This window comes from Scylla paramamosain, chromosome 42 (assembly GCF_035594125.1).
Source record: "Scylla paramamosain isolate STU-SP2022 chromosome 42, ASM3559412v1, whole genome shotgun sequence".
Lineage (NCBI taxonomy): Eukaryota > Metazoa > Arthropoda > Malacostraca > Decapoda > Portunidae > Scylla > Scylla paramamosain.
Genome location: NC_087192.1, coordinates 8,882,425 through 8,902,500, shown reverse-complemented (window position 1 = coordinate 8,902,500; position 20,076 = coordinate 8,882,425). Strand labels below are relative to the sequence as shown.

Genomic DNA, 20,076 nt, shown 5'->3' with positions numbered 1-20,076 from the left:
TTATCTCTGTTCTGGCATGCGCTCTTTGCATGGGTTGCCACTCCTGTGTATCGACACGGGTACATTATCGCTTTTTTTTTTTCTTTTTTCATTAGTGTTTCTCCTCTTCCTCCTCCTCTTCTCACTACTACTACTACTATTACTACTACTACTACTATTTGCTGCTGCTGCTACTACTACTACTACTACTACTACTACTACTACTACTACTACTACTACTACTACTACTACTACTACTTACCACTACTATTGCTACCACTTACTACTACTACTGCTACTACTACTACTTACCACTACTATTACTACCACTTACTACTACTACTATTTAGTAAAAGTCGTACTAGAAATAGTAGTAGTAGTAGTAATAGTAGTAGTAGTAGTAGTAGTAATAGAAGTAGCAGTTGTGGTGGTGGTACTACTACTACTACTATTACTACTACTACTACTACTACTACTACAATAATAATAATAATAATAATAATAATAATAATAATAATAATAATAATAATAACAATAGCAATAATAACACTCGTAGGAAGTGTAGTAAATCACCATTCAAATTTGCATGTAATTTAGCCTGGCTGAAGTGGGCAGTGAATCCACGAGAGCAGGGATGGGTGAAGCACACACGACCCCACCACGCCACATGGAGGGCTACAGAAGCTCACCTGTCTGAAGGATTGTCGCCGCCACAGACCATGTTCTCGGACGATCAGCTTCGGGCACTCACAGTCGCTTGGTAGAGAGCGCCCAAGAAGGGGAATGTCCACTTAGTGTAAAGAAAGGTAAATGTCACACGCGGCCCCTGGCACACTCGCAGCGTATTACGAGACAAATTTTCCACACCACGTTATCAGAAGAAAAATGCACTTTTCTTGAGCGGGCACTTCACGTTATGCACTGAGGAAGTAGATGTAAAGGCTGCTGCACCCAAAATTTCAGAAGAGGCGTCTGGGTGTGACCAGCCACGTGCGGAGAAATTGGCGAGATGGCGGCACCAGTGTGTAGCAGAGCGTGTCTCGCGAGCTACTGTTGGCCGGGATGCAGGGTGCTCGCTGTCCTCTCTTGCTCCGCCTCCCGCTAGTTCGCGCGCCCGTCACTCCTCTCCCCCCCATCCCCTCCCTTCCCCCAGATGGTGGTGACCCAGGTGTGCTGCATAGCGCAGGTGTGGCCGCACCTCACCTGACTACCTATTGTATTGCCTGACCCGCCCGCCCACTTTCACACCTCACCATTAATTCCCAACACCTCGGCCGCTGCTGATCGTTCTTCCCTTCTTTTACTCTTCACACCTTGAGCGATTAAGCTAATTACTCGCCATAATTACGGGACGAGTATCTTCTACATTTTAATCTTCCATGTAGCTTTTAACTAATATATATATATATATATATATATATATATATATATATATATATATATATATATATATATATATATATATATATATATATATACACACGTGAGAGAGAGAGAGAGAGAGAGAGAGAGAGAGAGAGAGAGAGAGAGAGAGAGAGAGAGAGAGAGAGAGAGAGAGAGAGAGAGAGAGAGAGAGAGAGAGAGAGATGCTGTTCATGTGTTATGTTGCTCTTTCACTGTTTTTCCTTTACCGATGCATTCGCGACGCCTGGGATGTGGCCTCCATATTGAACCGGCGAGCACATTAACGAATGTGAGGCGTGCTTGCTGGAGGAGTAATGGGCACTGCTGGTCGAAGGACGTATGGTGCTGGGTATCATCTTGCTGCCTAACCTCAGCCCCGGGCTGACGAGTGGCTCCGTTGTAGCTCTGAATGGTGACGAATACTTGTTAAATATGAGGCCTTCCTCCTGATGGTTGCTTTAGCTGAATGATGACCGTATTGTTTTTTTTTTTGTTTTTTTTGCAAAGTCGTGAACAAACATAAGTAAGCAGACCACGTCCGCGGTGCAGTTACTTCCAAGAAGTGCGCGCCTGCATTTCTGCCGCTCACTTTTCCCACCCCCAACAGGCAACCCTGAGTGCCCTCATACCGCTGTACACTATGGAAGCAATTTTCTATTCTAATTGCAATAAAAAAGATATGAAACGATATATCCTTCAATATTTCATATTAAATCTGCAGCATTTCTCCTGTCTGACTGCATACTATAAGGAATTTTAAATGTGTGTGTGTGTGTGTGTGTGTGTGTGTGTGTGTGTGCAAAGTGAGAGGAAGGAAAGTGAGTCGAGAGGCGGTGGAGAGGGGTCAGGCGGGGGTAGAGGGAGCAGAGAGGAAGAAGCGGAAAAAAAAAAAATTGTAGGGAAGGTGAGAGATAGGATGAGTGGACGCAGAGGGCGAAGGTAGCAAGGGAGGAAGTACAGAGAGTAAAGAGTGGGCTAGGGGAGGACAGGCCACCATGATGGAGAGGACCAGTAGGATTAGGGTGGGGGTAGGAGGGTGGATTCACCTCACAGGGAGGCAGGAAAAGGAGGGCCGGGTGAGTGGCGGGCGCGGTAATACAGACTATCATAACAGGAAGAAGATAGTCATGAATGCAAGATATGGCTGCAGATTTAGAATAAGAATATTCGTTATAGTTTAGTCCCTTGGACCTAATGTGGCCTTTGTTCCCAAGCAGTAATGACAGTAAACTCTCGTCCTGCCACCTTGATAAACGGTTCATTTCATCAAAGCAGTACCGTTCAGTGCAGTGAGTAAGTAGTGAGCTCCTTATGTTGTCACTTATGGAGTACGATGAAATAATGTAAGCTAGTTGACCTCAAGTGTGCCTGAATCTGAACCATCTGAATCTTCGTTATCCTATCCGCCGCAAAGGTAAAGCATATGTACTACATACACCCTACGAGGCTGAAGTTGACCTCTCGAGCTATCTTGAATCAGAATATTCCAGTGCGTAGTACTTTCATAATTTTTGGTGCGCTAAAGTAGTTTCTAATTTAACTCATTAAAAATATATATTTATATTATTGAAATCAAAAAGAGCAACAATATGTGCATGAGGATTTAAACATATACACTGTAAAAGCACATTATATTTACCTCTTTGGTAGCATCGGAGGACTCTTTCATAGATGTGTTCGTAAAATTGTGCCTCAGGGGAGTAAAAGGTAGGCTTAGGAGATGAGAACAAGAAGGCACCCACGTGTCTCGCATTTAGGCCTCTCGCTCTCCACCACACTGTCCGCCACACACCCACTCAGCTGCCCATGTCACAGCGTTCCCTCAGCGTTGTATGAACCAAGACGAACTCACTACCCCTCTCCAACACACACACACACACACACACACAGCGTCAGTGCGCCCATCCTATACACTTACGTTGATAATGCATACCTAACTAAGTCCATGCCAAACATTGCTTCTGACAATTTACGTTTGTTGAACTGAAAACTTTCCATGATGAGAACGTTCTGTGTGGGTTTGCGTATGACTGTGCTGAGGATGTGAGATGTGTTCGGATGACAACAGCTGAAGGTCAAAGAAGACAACAGGCATATTTTGGTTCATCCTGCTAGTCGTGATGTCAAGTGATTGGTTGGTCACTGCTACACTTTTTTATCGATGCCTGAAATGAAGCCTCGTAGTGTTTTATACTTTCAATACATGTAGATTAATACAAATTAAAATTTACTCTCATTAATATTCGTAAATATTTCTCTCTCAAGGAGACAGGACAAGGCGTTCCTTGGTATCATTGTTTTCATGGCTGCTTCTGTCACACAGTTGGTGGACACACCACAGGGACATGGATGCCTTGTTGCTCACTAGATTTTATATATGCTTAAGCTAACAAATACGAAAAGAAAATGCACGAAAAAAAAAAATCTCTGCCATGTAGAATATCGTGGTTGAGTCATAAGATTAAGTTATGAAGACTTCGTGCACCAGATATGTTCCATTTACACCTTCTAACCATTTTTTTTTTTTTCCTGCGTGTGTAGGGGAATGAAGATTAACGGGGTACTTAGAGACTTGGATAGGATCAGATGCAAAACGTAATTGCCAATACTGAAAAAAAATCATGTTATAGTTATAAAGAGTACTGAGTGGACGATGACTTTAAAGTTAACATGAGTTCTGAGTCTTTCCTAGTGGCCTAATAATGAGAAAGTTGAGTTTGAAGACTGTTTACGGCGATTCGCGACTTACATTGACTGAAACCATACAACAACACACGGTTAATAATGTCTCAGAGGGCGCCATCACCACGGAGAAACATGATGGATGCACCAAACCTTCATCCCTGAAATCCACACAAAGCTATGGGATCTCGTATATTTCAGTTTCAAGCTACTGCATTCTCTTCTCCGGTTTTGCCACGAGCATTAGTAAGGCACAAGACGGAGCTTGAACTTAATTGCTGTGGTGTTCGGTTTTGGATGAAATTACGCCAGCCAGGAGTTTTAGGTTGCGTGATCCAGAAATCCTGCACAACTTGGCGACTGGTGGAGCAACTGAAAATGCCTCCTATCTTCAGACACAATGACTTACATGTTTCTTTTTCCTTCATGTTAATTTGCCTTTTGGTTACAAACAAAAGTAACACAAGTGGACGAGTCACTAAATGATGAATAACTTTGGTGTTTGTGCTCTGCTGAGGTGATGCGGCGCCTCTGAGCGTGTGTTGCCTTTTGTGAGGAGGGGCAAGTGTATGGGGAAGTCTATTAATAGTCTGATATGACATGAGATGCGAAAAAAATTGAAAAAAAAAAAAAAAAAATATATATATATATATATATATATATATATATATATATATATATATATATATATATATATATATATATATATATATATATATATATATATATATATATATATATATATATATATATAAATCGATGGCAATTATGTTAGTAACTCATTTATTGTTGCTTTTCACATCGTTCCTTAATTCACAAACCACTTATTACAACACTTATAAAACAGTTATTTTATATTCTGCAGCTACCTCTAAAATTATTATATTGGATAGTTATTGCAAAACCTCTTAATTCCCTTTTCCTCTTTGTAGGTTCTTGTAAAGATTATGTGGAAGGCTCATAGTGTCGTGACTTGTTGCATATCGCAATGAAAGAGTTGCGCTTATATAATAAAAATGTATTCATTTTTAGTGGATAATAAGTAAACGTATTGATATCTTTATATAAACTAGGTTAAGGTTCATCTCATAGAGAGGTCGAGAGTAAAAATATGAAGGGGATTCCACTCCCCTTGCTCTTTCCATTTCAGTCGCCTTTCACGATGTGCAAGAAATACAGCACCAGCAATCCTCGACCCGGCCACGGAGTGTGCGGCTTCTACCACAAGGGGAAACGATAGTGTCGCAACAGTCGCAGCGCGTTGCAAGAGGCAGGCCAGTGTGTGCTGACGTGGCTTGCCCATTTGGAGAAAATAATGAGGAAATAGTTAAAGGCATTTGCTAGTTAGGATGATGGTTGTCAAGAAAGGGAAATTATGTTAAAGAAGCAAGTAGTGAAGATTAGAGTGTTCAAGAGAAGGAAACATGAGTAAAGGGACAGAGTGTGAGCGTTGTGACCCATCCGACCTGACGTGTCGCTTGTAATTATCAAAATCTCAAGTTTGTAGGCACGCTCGCACGCATGCACGCGCACGCGCATGCGTGTGTGTGTGTGTGTGTGTGTGTGTGTGTGTGTGTGTGTGTGTGTGTGTGTGTGTGTGTGTGTGTGTGTGTGTGTGTGTGTATATATATATATATATATATATATATATATATATATATATATATATATATATATATATATATATATATATATATATATATATATATATATATATATATATATATATATATATATATATATATATATATATCCCAGTAGTGTATATAAAAAAAATAGTAGAAAGCGCGACAAAACACAGCAGGGCAGGAGGGAAAGGAACTATACACCTGTCTCGGGCAGGCCACACACTTTTATAGGCCACACACTGGTCTCGGACAGGCCACACACCTTTCTTTATAGGCCACACACTGGTCTCGGGCAGGCCACACACCTATGTCGGGCAGGCCACACACCTATGTCGGGCAGGCCACACACCTATGTCGGGCAGGCCACACACCTATGTCGGGCAGGCCACACACCTATGTCGGGCAGGCCACACACCTATGTCGGGCAGGCCACACACCTATGTCGGGCAGGCCACACACCTATGTCGGGCAGACCACACACCTTTGTCGGGCAGGCCACACACCTATGTCGGGCAGGCCACACACCTTTGTCGGGCAGGCCACACACCTATGTCGGGCAGGCCACACACCTATGTCGGGCAGGCCACACACCTATGTCGGGCAGACCACACACCTTTGTCGGGCAGGCCACACACCCGAGATAGGGTGTCCATGTTAGTGTCAGCACATTCAGTTCCTTCCCGAAGTGAGTACCTCGTCACAATCTTTTGTATTCACTGGAATTGAAGTCCATGAGTCCACATATGTGAATGAACAAACTACAGGATCCCACCATTTTAAGGAAACATACAAATAATTACAATATTAATTTCCTTATAGACTCATGCAGTGTGCAGTGATGAGCTGTCATCACGAACTGGTGAACACAGTAACCATTATACTTTAATATGGAGTTTAATATCCGAAGAGTGTAGATGACAATTTCAATGTTTACCTCTGCTGAACAAAATTAATTTCTTTGAAAACTATGCCTTTAAAAAAAAAAGTTGGATATAGGACTTACAGTATCGAACATGACACTGGCAAAAATATCTGGGTGCAACGAATTCACGAAATAACGAATCAAACCAATGCAGCAACACCTCTCTTTCTGTCTACTTATCACTATCTACATATCTATCTGCTTGTGCCATATATCAGGCTGACTTCCTCGCAAAGTGGATAGCTAAGGCAAAGCGTCTCCCCATACACAGTAGGCCTACATGTGGCAGTCCTTGCGTAAAACATACCTGTCTATATCCACCTATCATCGCTATCCATGGAGCTATTCTATCTTGACTAAAAGCTGCCTAATACTAGCAATCGTATTATAGAATTTATTACATTAGTCTATTGCTGTATTTGATAAAATTTTTACTGTTTCTTTTCAAATCTAGTTTTATAAAGCTTGAACCCGTTACTTTTAGTCCTATCCTAATTGTTAGCACTAGTAATCTTCTATCGTAAGGAACATTTCGGTTTCCTTGTATCTTTCTAGCAATTCTTCTCTGTGCTAACTCTAAGAGGTCTATATCCCTCCTGCAACATGGAGTTCCACAGCGCTGTCTAGAATAAGTGAAGTCTGACTAATGCTAAATATAACTATAATATTTTTTTTTCGCGACTTCTACTTTTAATGCTCTAAAATTCAATCTTAATACAGGATCACCTTTATTTCTGGCCCCTATGTATTCTTTTATCTGACCGAGATCTCTGCTAACTAATTCCTGAACATTTTTCTTCCTCTGATCTCACCAGTGTCTCCTTTATTGTGTTCTTATTATGTGGATTTCCAAAGACACAGCACACCCACTACCACGCGCTCACCAGCACGCACGCACGCACGCACGCACGCACGCACGCACGCACACGCGCGCACACACACACACACACACACACACACACACACACACACACACACACACACACACACACACACACACACACACACACACACACACTATATATATATATATATATATATATATATATATATATATATATATATATATATATATATATATATATATATATATATATATATATATATATATATATATATATATACTTAATTAATTATTCATTCATTCATACAGCTCCTTGTACTCCAGGTCTGGTATATGCCTCAGGTAAGGAGTGATCTTAAAATCTGTCAAGGCGTGCCTTCACAGCCCTTAACTTCGTCGTTTTCAACCACAGAAAACATAATTAGAAATAATGACAAAAGGGTGTGTAAATTTCAAGCCCTGCAAACTGAGTGACGCAGGAGTAACGTCAGTGTGGACACAGTGACGTCAAAGACAGGTTTTGTAAGGCATTATGGGCAGCCTGGAGGAACACGCGAGCAGGTTGGCTCCTGTGACCTGCCTCTACCAAGGGGAGCAGCAGGGAGGCAGGCCGCTCCGTGACGTAGTTCGGGGGGATAGGTCACACACACACACACACACACACACACACACACACACACACACACACACACACACACACACACACACACACACACACACACACACACACACACACACACACCTATCTGTCTATTCATCTATCCATCTATCTATCTGTTCGTCCTCGTTCTATTTTTTGTTATCCGACTATTTTTGCTATATATCTATGTACCAATTTACCAGTCTACCTAACTATTTAACTATCTAACTGTTCTGTCCTGCATAAACTTCCTGTCTCGCCTGAACACCTCACTACCTCACTCATCCTCTTCACATCATCCATAGAATTTCCATCTGTAAACACTCTTCCTCATGATGATAGTAATAATAATAATAATAATAATAATAATAATAATAATAATAATAATAATAATAATAATAATAATAGAAATAATAATAATAATAATAATAATAATAATAATAATAATAATAATAATAATAATGGGGTAGTGAAAGAAGAGAGAAGACTGAATGTAATGGCAATCAGCTGTCTGCGGAATATCTCACTCAATCTTTTTTGGGTGTCGAGGTAAACCACTCTGCTCTCGGACCCCGGTAGAGAAAGAAGTGGGGACGACACGCAACAGGCCCTCGTTCAGTGTGTGTGTGTGTGTGTGTGTGTGTGTGAGCTCTTTTTTTTTCCTTTGTCCCATTTCGCATGGATGTCGACCTCGGTTTTTGAAGTATTGTTGTTATTATTTGTGTTGTTACTACTATGATCGGTCATTTATTTTTATTGGTTGGTTGTTTTTTGTTGTTATTGTTCTTGCTGTTGCTGATGGTGATGGTGGTGGTGTTTTTGTAAATGATATTGCAAATCAGTACCTTTTTGTTATTCCCGTTATTGTTTTTGTTATTATAATAATTATTATTATTATCAATTATATTATTATTATTATTATTGATTGTCATTATTATTACTATTATTAGCAATAGTAGTAGTAAAACTACTATTGTTATTGTTATTATTATTATTATTATTAATATTATTATTATTATTATTATTATTATTATTATTATTATTATTATTATGTGGACTACCTTCTGTCAAGAAGGATATCAGCCTAGTTTTATAAAAGTGTAGATGGCTTTATAATTTGATGTTGCTGTTGGTGATGTTGTTTCCGCTGTTGCTGCTGCTGCCGCTACTGCTGCTGTTACGTCAGTGATGTATCAATAGAAACTGATTTCAATGTTAATCTATTTAATGTGTTAACTGCGTTAAGTTTGTATCATCAATAAGTTGATGTTCTGTAGCGGTACTTGGTGGTAGTGGCGGGCGGACCTGGTGTACCCATGAGACGCGGGCTACTCACTGATGAAGGTTGTAATGGAACACCAGCTAGGAGGAAGTGATTCCACCAACGATGAAGAATCCCAAGTCTCGTGTTCCTCCAAGAGTGGGTGGCCGAGCACTGCCTTGCAGCCGGTCTGGTGGTCCCTCTGGGCTCCGTGCCACCCTCCTGTGCCTCCAGCTGGAGGTGGGGTAGGGGCCTACTGGGTAATGCAGTGCCTCAAGCGGATCTTACTACATATGATGCTCTTCATACTACCTCTGGCATGCTGTGTGACTCTCTGAGATCCACGGGGATGGGTGTGAGGGTGGATTTCGGCCCTGGGTACGGGTGTGTGTGGCAGGTCGGTGGTCAGTGTGAAGAGCGCGGGGCGGGAGGCGGCGCCACATACCAGAGGCAGCCTCGCTGAGAGATGCTCATGATAACCGCAGCACAGCCACACCGCCGCGATCCTGCACCTCACCGCCTCTCTGCCGCTGCGCACAGAGGCCAGAGTGGAGGGAAGCGCCCGGCTGTTGTGACGGGCTGGCTTGACAGTGGTCACCTGGCCAGGCGAGTCGCAAGTCGCCCCCTACCCCCTGCCAAAACCACCTCCCTCACCCCTCTGTTGTGCTTCCACACCTCCACCTCCTCACAGAGGCAAGGCACGCGCTTACCTGGTGAGGGTGAGGCGCGCAACTCGCACGTGGTTCCCTAATGCTTGTTGAAAACCTTCTCTGAAGTCATTTCAGTTATTCTCATCCAGGGGAGAACATTGGCAATGATAGGCGCTTGGGAGGAGGTAAGGTGAATGTACACCTGAACAAGGGATTGGTATAATGTGCAAGGTGATGATACTGAACGATAATGTGGTTGATAAGTTGAGTGTACATGATGGTATTGCAAGGTAAAGGACTGCCATCCTATAAAACTTGCGAGACGAAAAATTCGAAAGGTAAGATTACAAGAATACGGGGTGAATGATCGAGGGTGAAACTCGTATATACGTTTCCAAGGGCGTGAAAAGCAGGTTCGGCTGCCTCTTATCACATGGGGTAAATGATTAAGGTTATCAAGTGCAGTTGTTCAGGATTGTCTTTTCGTGGTGGTAAGGGCGGTAGTGGACTCCCTATCCGGCCTCCCAAGGTCTTCTATCTGACACTCGACCTTGGCATTTTCCTAATGCAGACACTGTTCTCGGGAGCTTGCCCTCACCCTCGTGGACGTGGATGAACTCCATCACCATCTCCATCCATCACCAAGACTGCCCAGGTGGCTCGCGGCCAGACTACCTTCGTTAGTTAAGCTGTTACTAAGGAGACCCACTGCTTCTCGGCGCCGCGCCGCTGTGCTGCCTTAAGTCACTTGCGTGTAAATAATAATAATTATGTTGCGAAATAATTAACCGTTTCGAATAACTTATCACACTGTATTCTTTGTCATGGTTAGTTAATCATCACCACTGAGATTTTAAACTACGTTCAACAAATGAACGTCAGAACATTATTTTGATATTCGTGTATCCAATTGAATTTACTTCCCCTATCACCTGCAAGCTTCTGCAGCGAGAACAAACAAACTCCGTCAAGGCCGTCAGCCAGCCTTACACCTGGCCCGGCGCTCACCTGGACCCGAGGACGGCAACCGCGACGTGCTACGCTGGTTCTTCTCTCTTGCATTTCTTCATCATTTTAGTGAACAGAATGATAGAGCGCCGTTCTTGAGTTAGGCAGTGACCTGATGTAGGCTTCCGTTGCGTAACACCAAGAAATGGAGTGTGACGGAATTCTTGGCGAATTAGATTTCATCAACATTCCACAGTTTTTTTTTTTTTTTTTTTCTCTCTCTTCCAAGAACCTTTACATGCCAGAGTTATGCACACTGAGGTGGGAGTGAAGCTAGTTTGTGGTTGGTGTGGGAGAGTCCATGCCACTTCCTTGCCACGCCTGGTCCCGACTTGTGCAGTGGTGCACGAAAGCTGCTTAATACAAACTTAGTTCTTTAGAGCGCCAATGTAAAAGGAAAGTACAGCGTATGGCCCTTACTGGAGTGATTCTGAATAAAAACTTTTTTTTTTTTTGTTGTTGTTGTTTTTCGGGTCTCTCATGTGCTCCAGATAGAGTGACAAAGTCCGTATATCAAAATTAATAAACTTTTCATAATGAATGCCCGGACCATCACCTCCACTCGTGCGCTGAGGCTGCGCCGATACACGCACCCACCCGCCACGAGTGACTCTTCCCTGTCCATTCATTCACGTCCCCGGTGTGTCCCGAACTCCCAACATCCTTACAATATCTCCTTCACTTGATCTACTGCTGCCTGGGCAATGTTAAGACGGAAAGACCTTGGAAGCATTAGCGGGAGAGAAACAAACACTTTATTGTACGCATTGTTGATTTCAAACACCAGAATCCTTCACAGTTTACGCCTTTACTATGAAAGCATTATTATTAATAAAAGAGTGCAGGCCATGCTTTTCCTTGTTACTTCCTTTCACTCCTTTTACTCATGTTACCTTCCCAAAGAAGACAATTTTATGCAGTTTGAAAACAAATAAGCGTCGTCTACAAGACCTGATGACATGCATAAGCAAAACTCACTGGACGCCTGCACAATGAGGCGAGTCGGTGAGTGAAGCAAGGCACCCTGTGGATCGTGCGGGCGCGGGGCGGGCAAGAGGTGGTCGTCAGGTTCACGCCGCATCACTCACATCCCTTCGGCGGCCACAGCGAGCTGGGTTACCGAGCCGACCACCCCGCCTTGGAGAGGCCTGAGATGAAGCTCCCTGCACCTGCTCGCTGCCCAGCTTCCCTGAGGACGTCTTCGCCTTGGGTGGATGACTTACGGACAGGAATGCGCCTCTCGACGCTACCGGTCACAGTGGCACTGTTAAGGTCTCCTGTGCTATGACCAGACACCAGGTCCTACACAATCACTATAGGTGATGATACGTTCTGTGATGAACATCAGTTCTCCTTATTCACTCACTTGCAGACCTCAGCGACCACCTTTCGTTTGACACTTGGATAGCTTAGCAATTCTCACAACGAATTGTGTTTTCACTGGCACAGCAACTCAAACATCAAAGCACAAGAAGCACAGATTACTCGTATATTGCTTGTGGCAGTGCGTCACACTTGGTCGCCAGTCTTCACCTGACACCAAGAGGTACACTGAAATATCTTCTGCAAATTTCACTGTTTCTTAGAAACAACAGTTTTTTTTTTTTTTTTTTTTCTATACCAAGATATTAAACTCTTACGAGGAGTCCACCATTCCTCGTCTTGTCGCGAATAGATGAGAGGTCTCGTGCCTTCCAGGTGAACCGATGCCTCCCGTGGTAACAGATGGCAGCAGCTGGATCTTTACACTCGAAACCTTGGATTCAATTAAATCACTCGTATTTAGAAAGTCCGCAACTTAATTAAGACACACTTTAAGCTTCACTCTGAAGGACTGGAAGAGCAGCAGAGAGGCAAGGCAGCGTTGGAGCAGGTAGTACGTAGGGAGTGAGAGTATGACACACAGCTGGGGCCACAGTCACCTCCCTGGCCTAGCGACTTACAGACCAAGCTGCACCTCTCGCCAAGAGCCTCGCTTCACCGACTTTCACTTGGCTGTAGAGCTGCTTTGATAGATATCTGGGAAACTGAATTTATCCTTTCTTCAGTTGTGGTTAGGGATAAGAAGAATAAAACTGTAGACGAGGCGAGCGGGGATAGGTGGGTGTCGGAGCTCCTGGCTGATGCTTGACTAACTGGACGGCGGTGGGCAGGGCAAGGCTCCGGGGAGTGGAGGTCGGGGGAGGCAGGAGGGAGGCACCGCAGAGCCCCATCCTGGCCACTCACTGGACTACACTCGCGCATGCGCTAACACACCGATACTTTTCAGGCCTATCCTGACCAGCTGCTGGCTTACCTTGGCTCATGAGGGAGCAGCTTCCCGTCCCTCCAGGCACAGTGCCCACATGAGTCCGAATGACCGTACTTACCGTTTTGTGCTGATCCATCAGTTTTTAGAATGTTTCGGATTCTTGGACATGCTACCGTGCCATGGTGCCCCTTGCCTTGTCACCAGCAATAATCATGTGCCTTGTAGGTCCTCATGAGGGCATCGCATCATCCAGGATTTGGGAAGCCGATCTACCTTTTCAAGAAGAGGAGCAAAGATCGCTGGGCCTTTTTTTTTTTTTTCTTCATGTATGTTGTCCTCGGTGAATCTCGTAGTTTATTGTAAAGACGAGGATCCTGGTGAAGTCAACCATAAGGAATTGAAGGCCAGACGAGATACCCAGTCAGAAAATGCTTGTTCTCGGGGAAAAAAAATATTCCCTTTCATTTCTTAAATGCTCTAACATGCATCACGTATACTTATTAGCATTTTATTATTTAATCTTTATTTATTTGTTTGTTTATTTATTTATTTATTTATTTATTTATTTATTTATTTATTTATTTAATTATTATTTCTTTGTTGATACAGCCACAAATGCATGGTAGATCCTTTTCTGTATGTGTACCAGCTGTCAACTGCGAGCACAAGCGGAAGCAATGGGGTCTTTATTTATCATCAGCAGCGGGACGAGGCAACACTACTTCCACAACGGAAAGAGAGAGAGAGAGAGAGAGAGAGAGAGAGAGAGAGAGAGAGAGAGAGAGAGAGAGAGAGAGATTGAAATTAGACCATAAGTCTCGGATAAGATCTACGCATTGTAAATCACACCTGTTGGTCTCTCGGTGTCACTGTTTGTCATGCGAGAGGTGATCCAAGCCACTCACTTCATATTGGTGAAGGTCCGCGCGTTCCCCGAACCACAAATCATTAACACATGTTCAGAATGGTCGAAGGGGTTTCTCCCGCGCCGGTTCTGTCATCGGTTTGAGGCAAGGCAGAGGTAGAAAGTAAGACTGACATGGAGAAATAATACGAAGCTGCCCTAGTAATAAAGTCAGTCGTACCAAACAGTTAAGTCAATCAAATGCATCGAGTAAGATGAAAGTATCTCAAAATACTTTAGCTGCTTCAAACTCAACATTTCTTCCTAGTGTCTTATCCGGGCAGCAGTCCTCTCTTCTTACATCGAGGCGGATCCTCCCTCCCACTAGGCCCCACGAGGCATCAGGTTTGCCTCAGCGTTCCAGGAACAGCCTGGCGGAAGACCTCGTGTTCTCTGAATGATAAATCGGCAGAAGTGCACACCTGCAGCGCTGCACAAGGAATGTATAGCGTGCACGTAACATTTAGAGAGAGAGAGAGAGAGAGAGAGAGAGAGAGAGAGAGAGAGAGAGAGAGAGAGAGAGAGAGAGAGAGAGAGAGAGAGAGAGAGAGAGAGAGAGAGAGAGAGAGAGAGAGAGAGAGAGAGAGAGAGAGAGAGAGAGAGAGAGAGAGAGAGAGAGAGAGAGAGAGAGAGAGAGAGAGAGAGAGAGAGAGAGAGAGAGAGAGAGAGAGATGACGGGGGAACGCAACGTAAATAAACGATTAGGTAAATAAATACATTGATAAAGGACGCAACTTATGTAGCTGGCAGCCTGGGACGCTCTTGGAATACTTAGGCAGTTCCTGACGAGAGAAGAGAGGCGCTGCGGTCTAAGTAACCAAAAGAATTTTCCAGAAATGACTGTTATGCTACACTATTATATGCGTCTGAGGAAAAATGGCATGATGATTCTCTCTCTCTCTCTCTCTCTCTCTCTCTCTCTCTCTCTCTCTCTCTCTCTCTCTCTCTCTCTCTCTCTCTCTCTCTCTCTCTCTCTCTCTCTCTCTCTCTCTCTCTCTCTCTCTCTCTCTCTCTCTCTCTCTCTCTCTCTCTCTCTCTCTCTCTCTCTCTCTCTCTCTCTCAACATATGTCAGTGATTGAGTCCAAAGGTGCACTACCGTGTTTCACCTATTTAAAGGACTAAGTATATCTAACTTAGTATAGTATTAGAAAATAAAAATATATACATCTTACAAGATATACACCTTGAAAGATCTAAAATATACATATTTACACATTGTCTTGAACCACTTAATGTTTCTAGCGTTTCTGCCTCCCATTTAGTCCACTGTGAGTTCCTCGTGTGTCTGCCACTTTTTGTGATGTGTGTCAGTGTGGATGTTTATGTGGAGCACTCACTATCACTGTGTTTGTAGAATCATGGGAGTGGGCTGTGTCTGTCTTCAGGCATGGGCCGTCGTTTTGACACAATGAGTGCTCATGTGATGGACTTGAGGCGCAGTGGCTATGAAAATGTTCCACATCCTGGAGACGTGGCCCTGGAGGTGCACTGGTGCTGGCTTGCTCTGGAGCGCGGCACCTCCACTGCGACGCTGTCTGAGTGCATCGTTCTCATGCACCGTGCAGTGACTCTTGGATGTTGGCGCAAACCAGCCAGATGTGGCATTTCCTGCACCTGCACCTTGTGGAACATCACTGCTGCTGCAACGTCCCTGCGGTGTTCCAGTGAGTCGAGGGGACTCATAGGCTCAGGATGGTTAGGGGGTCTGCAGCATCCACTATTCATAGAGCCCGGCGTTGGATGCTGTCCAGTCTCTTGGTGTGGGGAGGCGGCGCTTGACATCCTAGAGAGGGGAGTATACTCTAGTAATTGCCGTATCTGGGCCTTATAGAGCAAGAGCCTCCCTCTCCTGTCGAGAAAGGCAGCCATCCTTCGCAAGGCGGAGACTCTGTGGGAAGCCTTTTTGGCGATGGTCTTGATGTAGACATCGTATTGTAGTGTTCGGTCCACCTCCACTCCCAGAATCTTGTCGGATTTCTGGAGTGGGAGAGGAACAGTCTTCCGTCCACTGCTGGTCAGGAAGCAGGGGACCGAGACACCACCACTGCCTGAATCTTCTCCTGGGCAAAGGTTACTTGCTACTCCTCTATTACTCTTAGTTGCTGATTGATGTCCTCAGCGGCACGCCTGTTATCTTGTCGGGGATAGGTGAAGGAGAGGGTGCAATCATCAACAAATGCTGAGATTCCTGGCAGTTGCCAGAGAAGATTGTCCACATAAACGTTCCACAGTACCGGCCCCAGCACGGAGCCCTGACAGGGACTCTGATACCTGTCCATTGACGACCACCTACAGGATCCTTCCTTGCAGGTAGTTCTCTAGAGGCAGCAGGAGGTTGTCTTAGATGCCTTTTGCACGAAGTTTTTCCAGCATGGTTACGTGCCACACCCTATCGAAGGCACCCGCGATGTCCAGGGCTACAGCAGTAGTGACCTGTCCTTCATCGAGAGAGCCCTGCCAGTGTCTTGTCTGAAGTATCAGCAGGTCGGAGGTGGATTGTCCAGGTCTGAATCCAAACTGTAGGTCCGAGAGGAGGAAGTTTTCATCAATGTGGTGACAGATTACCTCAGCCACGATCCTCTCGAACACTTTCCTCACCATTGACAGCAGGGATATGGGTCTATAGTTTTTTGGGTCAGACCTGGAACTCTTCTTGTGAATAGGAACCACTCGAGCCTCCTTCCACACTGAGAGCCAGGTGTTTTCTTGCAAGCAGGCTGAGAAGACTGTGATGAGAAGAACTCCCACCTCCTGGGAACACTGTTTTAATAGATGAGGACTTAGGTCATCAGGGCCGTTGGCTTTTTTGGTGTCCAGTCCTCTCAATAAGTTCGCAACTTTGCACTAGGGTCACCTCCACCTTGGCGACAGTCTTCTCGCGCTGCTGCTCTAGATGAGGTGGTGGATGCCTGGGGTGTCCACCTTCATTTTCTGGGAGAAGAGGTCAGGCAGCGACTGGGCCTTCTCCTTACTGCTGGTGGCCACAGTTCCATCCCGTCTGGTGAGGGGAGGGATGGTGTCTTGCCGCCTGATTCTCTGCTTTTCTTTTACAAGCGAACACCAAGTCTTGTTGCCTGCGTCTGGTCCATGTAATTTTCTCCGCAGGTTTTCTTCCCACCTTCCTATGGCCCACTTGCTGATCGCAACCATCCTTCTGCAGGCTGCTCGGTGCAGACCCTTATTTTGCCAAGTTGGGTTCCACTTATAGCGGAGCCAGGCAGAGTACTTGACAGCGGTATCACCCCGACAGCAGTAACCAAACCATGGCTGGTCAGTTAGTCTGCAGATGTATTCTCGGTGTGGCACGTAGAATCTCCGGAAGGCCAAGAGGCGGCATGTCAGGGCTTGTGCCAAACTTCCCGCCCTTCCCTGCAGCAAAGAAGCCCATGCCGTACAACTCAGGTCATGATGAAGGGAGGTCCAGTCTGCCTTGTCCCACAGCCATATCGTGCGAGTGGTGGCCTCGTCCAGAGCCCCTCCCACATCCATCTTGATAAGGACAGCATGTTGGTCAGAGCTGTCTATGAGACCCAGCTGGTGGCCGTGGAGAATATCCATCTGCAGGTCAGAGATAACAGGATCCAGAGACCCTCCCCGCTCATGTGTAGGGAAAGTTACGTGGTCTGTTAATGCCTGCACTATCAGGAGGTTTTCGTAGGCATTCTGCTCCAGGTGATGTTTGAGGTCGCCAGCCACTAAGACGTACCTGCATCGGTGCGCCAGCAGCAGGTCGTCAAGGGCCTCAGTGAGGTACAGGAGTGAGTCGGGCCCTTTCCGTGGTGGGCGGTCAATGGCGCACAGCAGAAGGGCAGAACGATCAGCCAGCACCACTCTGAAGAATTCTGCATCCATCTGAGGAGACGTGTCCACGTCGAAGTACTGGACCTACAGTCCTTCACAAAGGCAGACAGCCACACCTCCACTTGCTCTCTCTCTTATCAGGCCCAGTGGGTGCAGCCCCGTATTCTGCCAAACGTCGGGGCTCCACAATGCTGTTGAGCCATGTCTCCATCACCACAACTACGTCTGTACTGTGCAGTAATACAACGTTGTGGGTCAGGTCCTCGATGTTCGTTCGGAGACCGCGGACAATGGCGGAGAGGACCGTCAGTTGGTGGCGGGGACATCCTAGTTGTTCCACGTTTGAAGGGGGAGGTGGTCGTCTCTCTCTCTCTCTCTCTCTCTCTCTCTCTCTCTCTCTCTCTCTCTCTCTCTCTCTCTCTCTCTCTCTCTCTCTCTCTCTCTCTCTCTCTCTCTCTCTCTCTCTCTCTCTCTCTCTCTCTCTCTCTCTCTCTCTCTCTCTCTCTCTCTCTCTCTCTCTCTCTCTCTCTCTCTCTCTCTCTCTCTCTCTCTCTCTCTCTCTCTCTCTCTCTCTCTCTCTCTCTCTCTCTCTCTCTCTCTCTCTCTCTCTCTCTCTCTCTCTCTCTCTCTCTCTCTCTCTCTCTCTCTCTCTCTCTCTCTCTCTCTCTCTCAAACATTTGCAGTAAATACAGTGATATAATTAGGGAGGACATGTCAGTAACTAAAGTTTACACTATCGTGTAACAAACTATCTTAAAGCTACTGTCCACATATTTACACAAACTACTGGTTATACACTGCACACTGTACACTATAAACTTCAATGTCAAGGTGGCTGCTGCTGTAGACATCTGTGGACGGCAACCTTTGCCTGCTGGGTGGATATTTGCCTGATGTCCACAGCAGTGGTGAAGGGATTCCACAGCCTGACTGTTGTAGCAGTAAAAACGCGCTGGTGGGTGGTGGAGTAGGACCTTGGGACCTCCAAGAGGGAGTCATTGCTCAGCACCGTCCTTTTGCATCGCTCAGACCTCCTGCAGGTGGCACTCAGGTCCGCTAGGTGCGGCACGTGCTGGACCTGTGCTTTGTGTAGCACCGTCAGGGCGGCGGCGACTCCTGCAGTGCTCCAAGCAGTCCAACGCTGGAGCTGCTGCGCCAGTCTGTTGTGTCCGCTGCTACCGCTGTTGCCATGGTTGCTGGAATGGTCTCTGCTGGTCCCCTCCGTGGATAAGGCGTTCTGCCCGCCTTTGTACCTTATCCAGCAGGCTGAGGTGACAGCGGGCGCTTGACATTCAAGTTAGAGGGGCGTACACCATGACAGGTCTGACTTGGGCCTTGTACAGGGTCAACAGGTCATCAGGGGATCGGAGGTGTTTCACTCGGCGCAGCAGTGTCATCTTCAAGGAGGCATTTCGGGCCACCTTCTCGAGGTGCTTGTCAAAGCGCAGCCGAGAGTCAATTTTCACGCCGAGGATGTCAGTGCTGTCCTGTAGAGGAATGACGTCTTCCCCGAGGCTCAACCTTCCACACAGCTGGTCCGCGTCCTCCCCAACACGTGATATTACCATGGCCTGGGTTTTGTCGGAGGCAAACTTGACTTGCCACCTCTCTCCCCAGGCCATCACGTCCTCCAGCTATCTATTGACGGAGGTTATCACGTCCTGTACTTCATCCCTTGAATAGGATCGAGAGAGTACAGTCGTCAGCGTAGGCACAAGCTGCGGGGGTACCCTGCATGATGTCATTCAGGTAGATGTTCCACAGCGTGGGTCCCAGGACTGACCCTTGTGGAACAGAGGCCTGTACTGTGTTGCTGGCTGAGGTATGTCCGTGCACCACCACCCGGAGACTCCTGCCCGTGAGGTAGCTGGAGAAAAGGTGGAGTAGCTCCCCAGCGACGCCTTGCTGCTCGAGCTTCGCTATCAGGCCTCGATGTCACACACAGTCGAAGGCCCCAGCTATGTCGAGGGCAATCAACAGGGAGTTACGCCCCCCCCCTCTCTCTCTCTCTCTCTCTCTCTCTCTCTCTCTCTCTCTCTCTCTCTCTCTCTCTCTCTCTCTCTCTCTCTCTCTCTCTCTCTCTCTCTCTCTCTCTCTCTCT

At 45.8% G+C, this 20,076-nt stretch overlaps 1 protein-coding gene across 1 annotated transcript in view; it reads right to left on the bottom strand.

Annotated features, from left to right (window-relative positions):
- LOC135093341 (bone morphogenetic protein 2-like) overlaps nucleotides 1-13,376 on the bottom strand; it is an 18,697-nt gene extending 5,321 nt beyond the window's left edge. Inside the window, 1 exon segment of the mRNA XM_063992548.1 lies at nucleotides 11,997-13,376. Coding sequence (XP_063848618.1) covers nucleotides 11,997-12,099 — 103 coding nt within the window. The 5' untranslated portion in view covers nucleotides 12,100-13,376.
- Nucleotides 13,377-20,076: the final 6,700 nt, after the last annotated feature.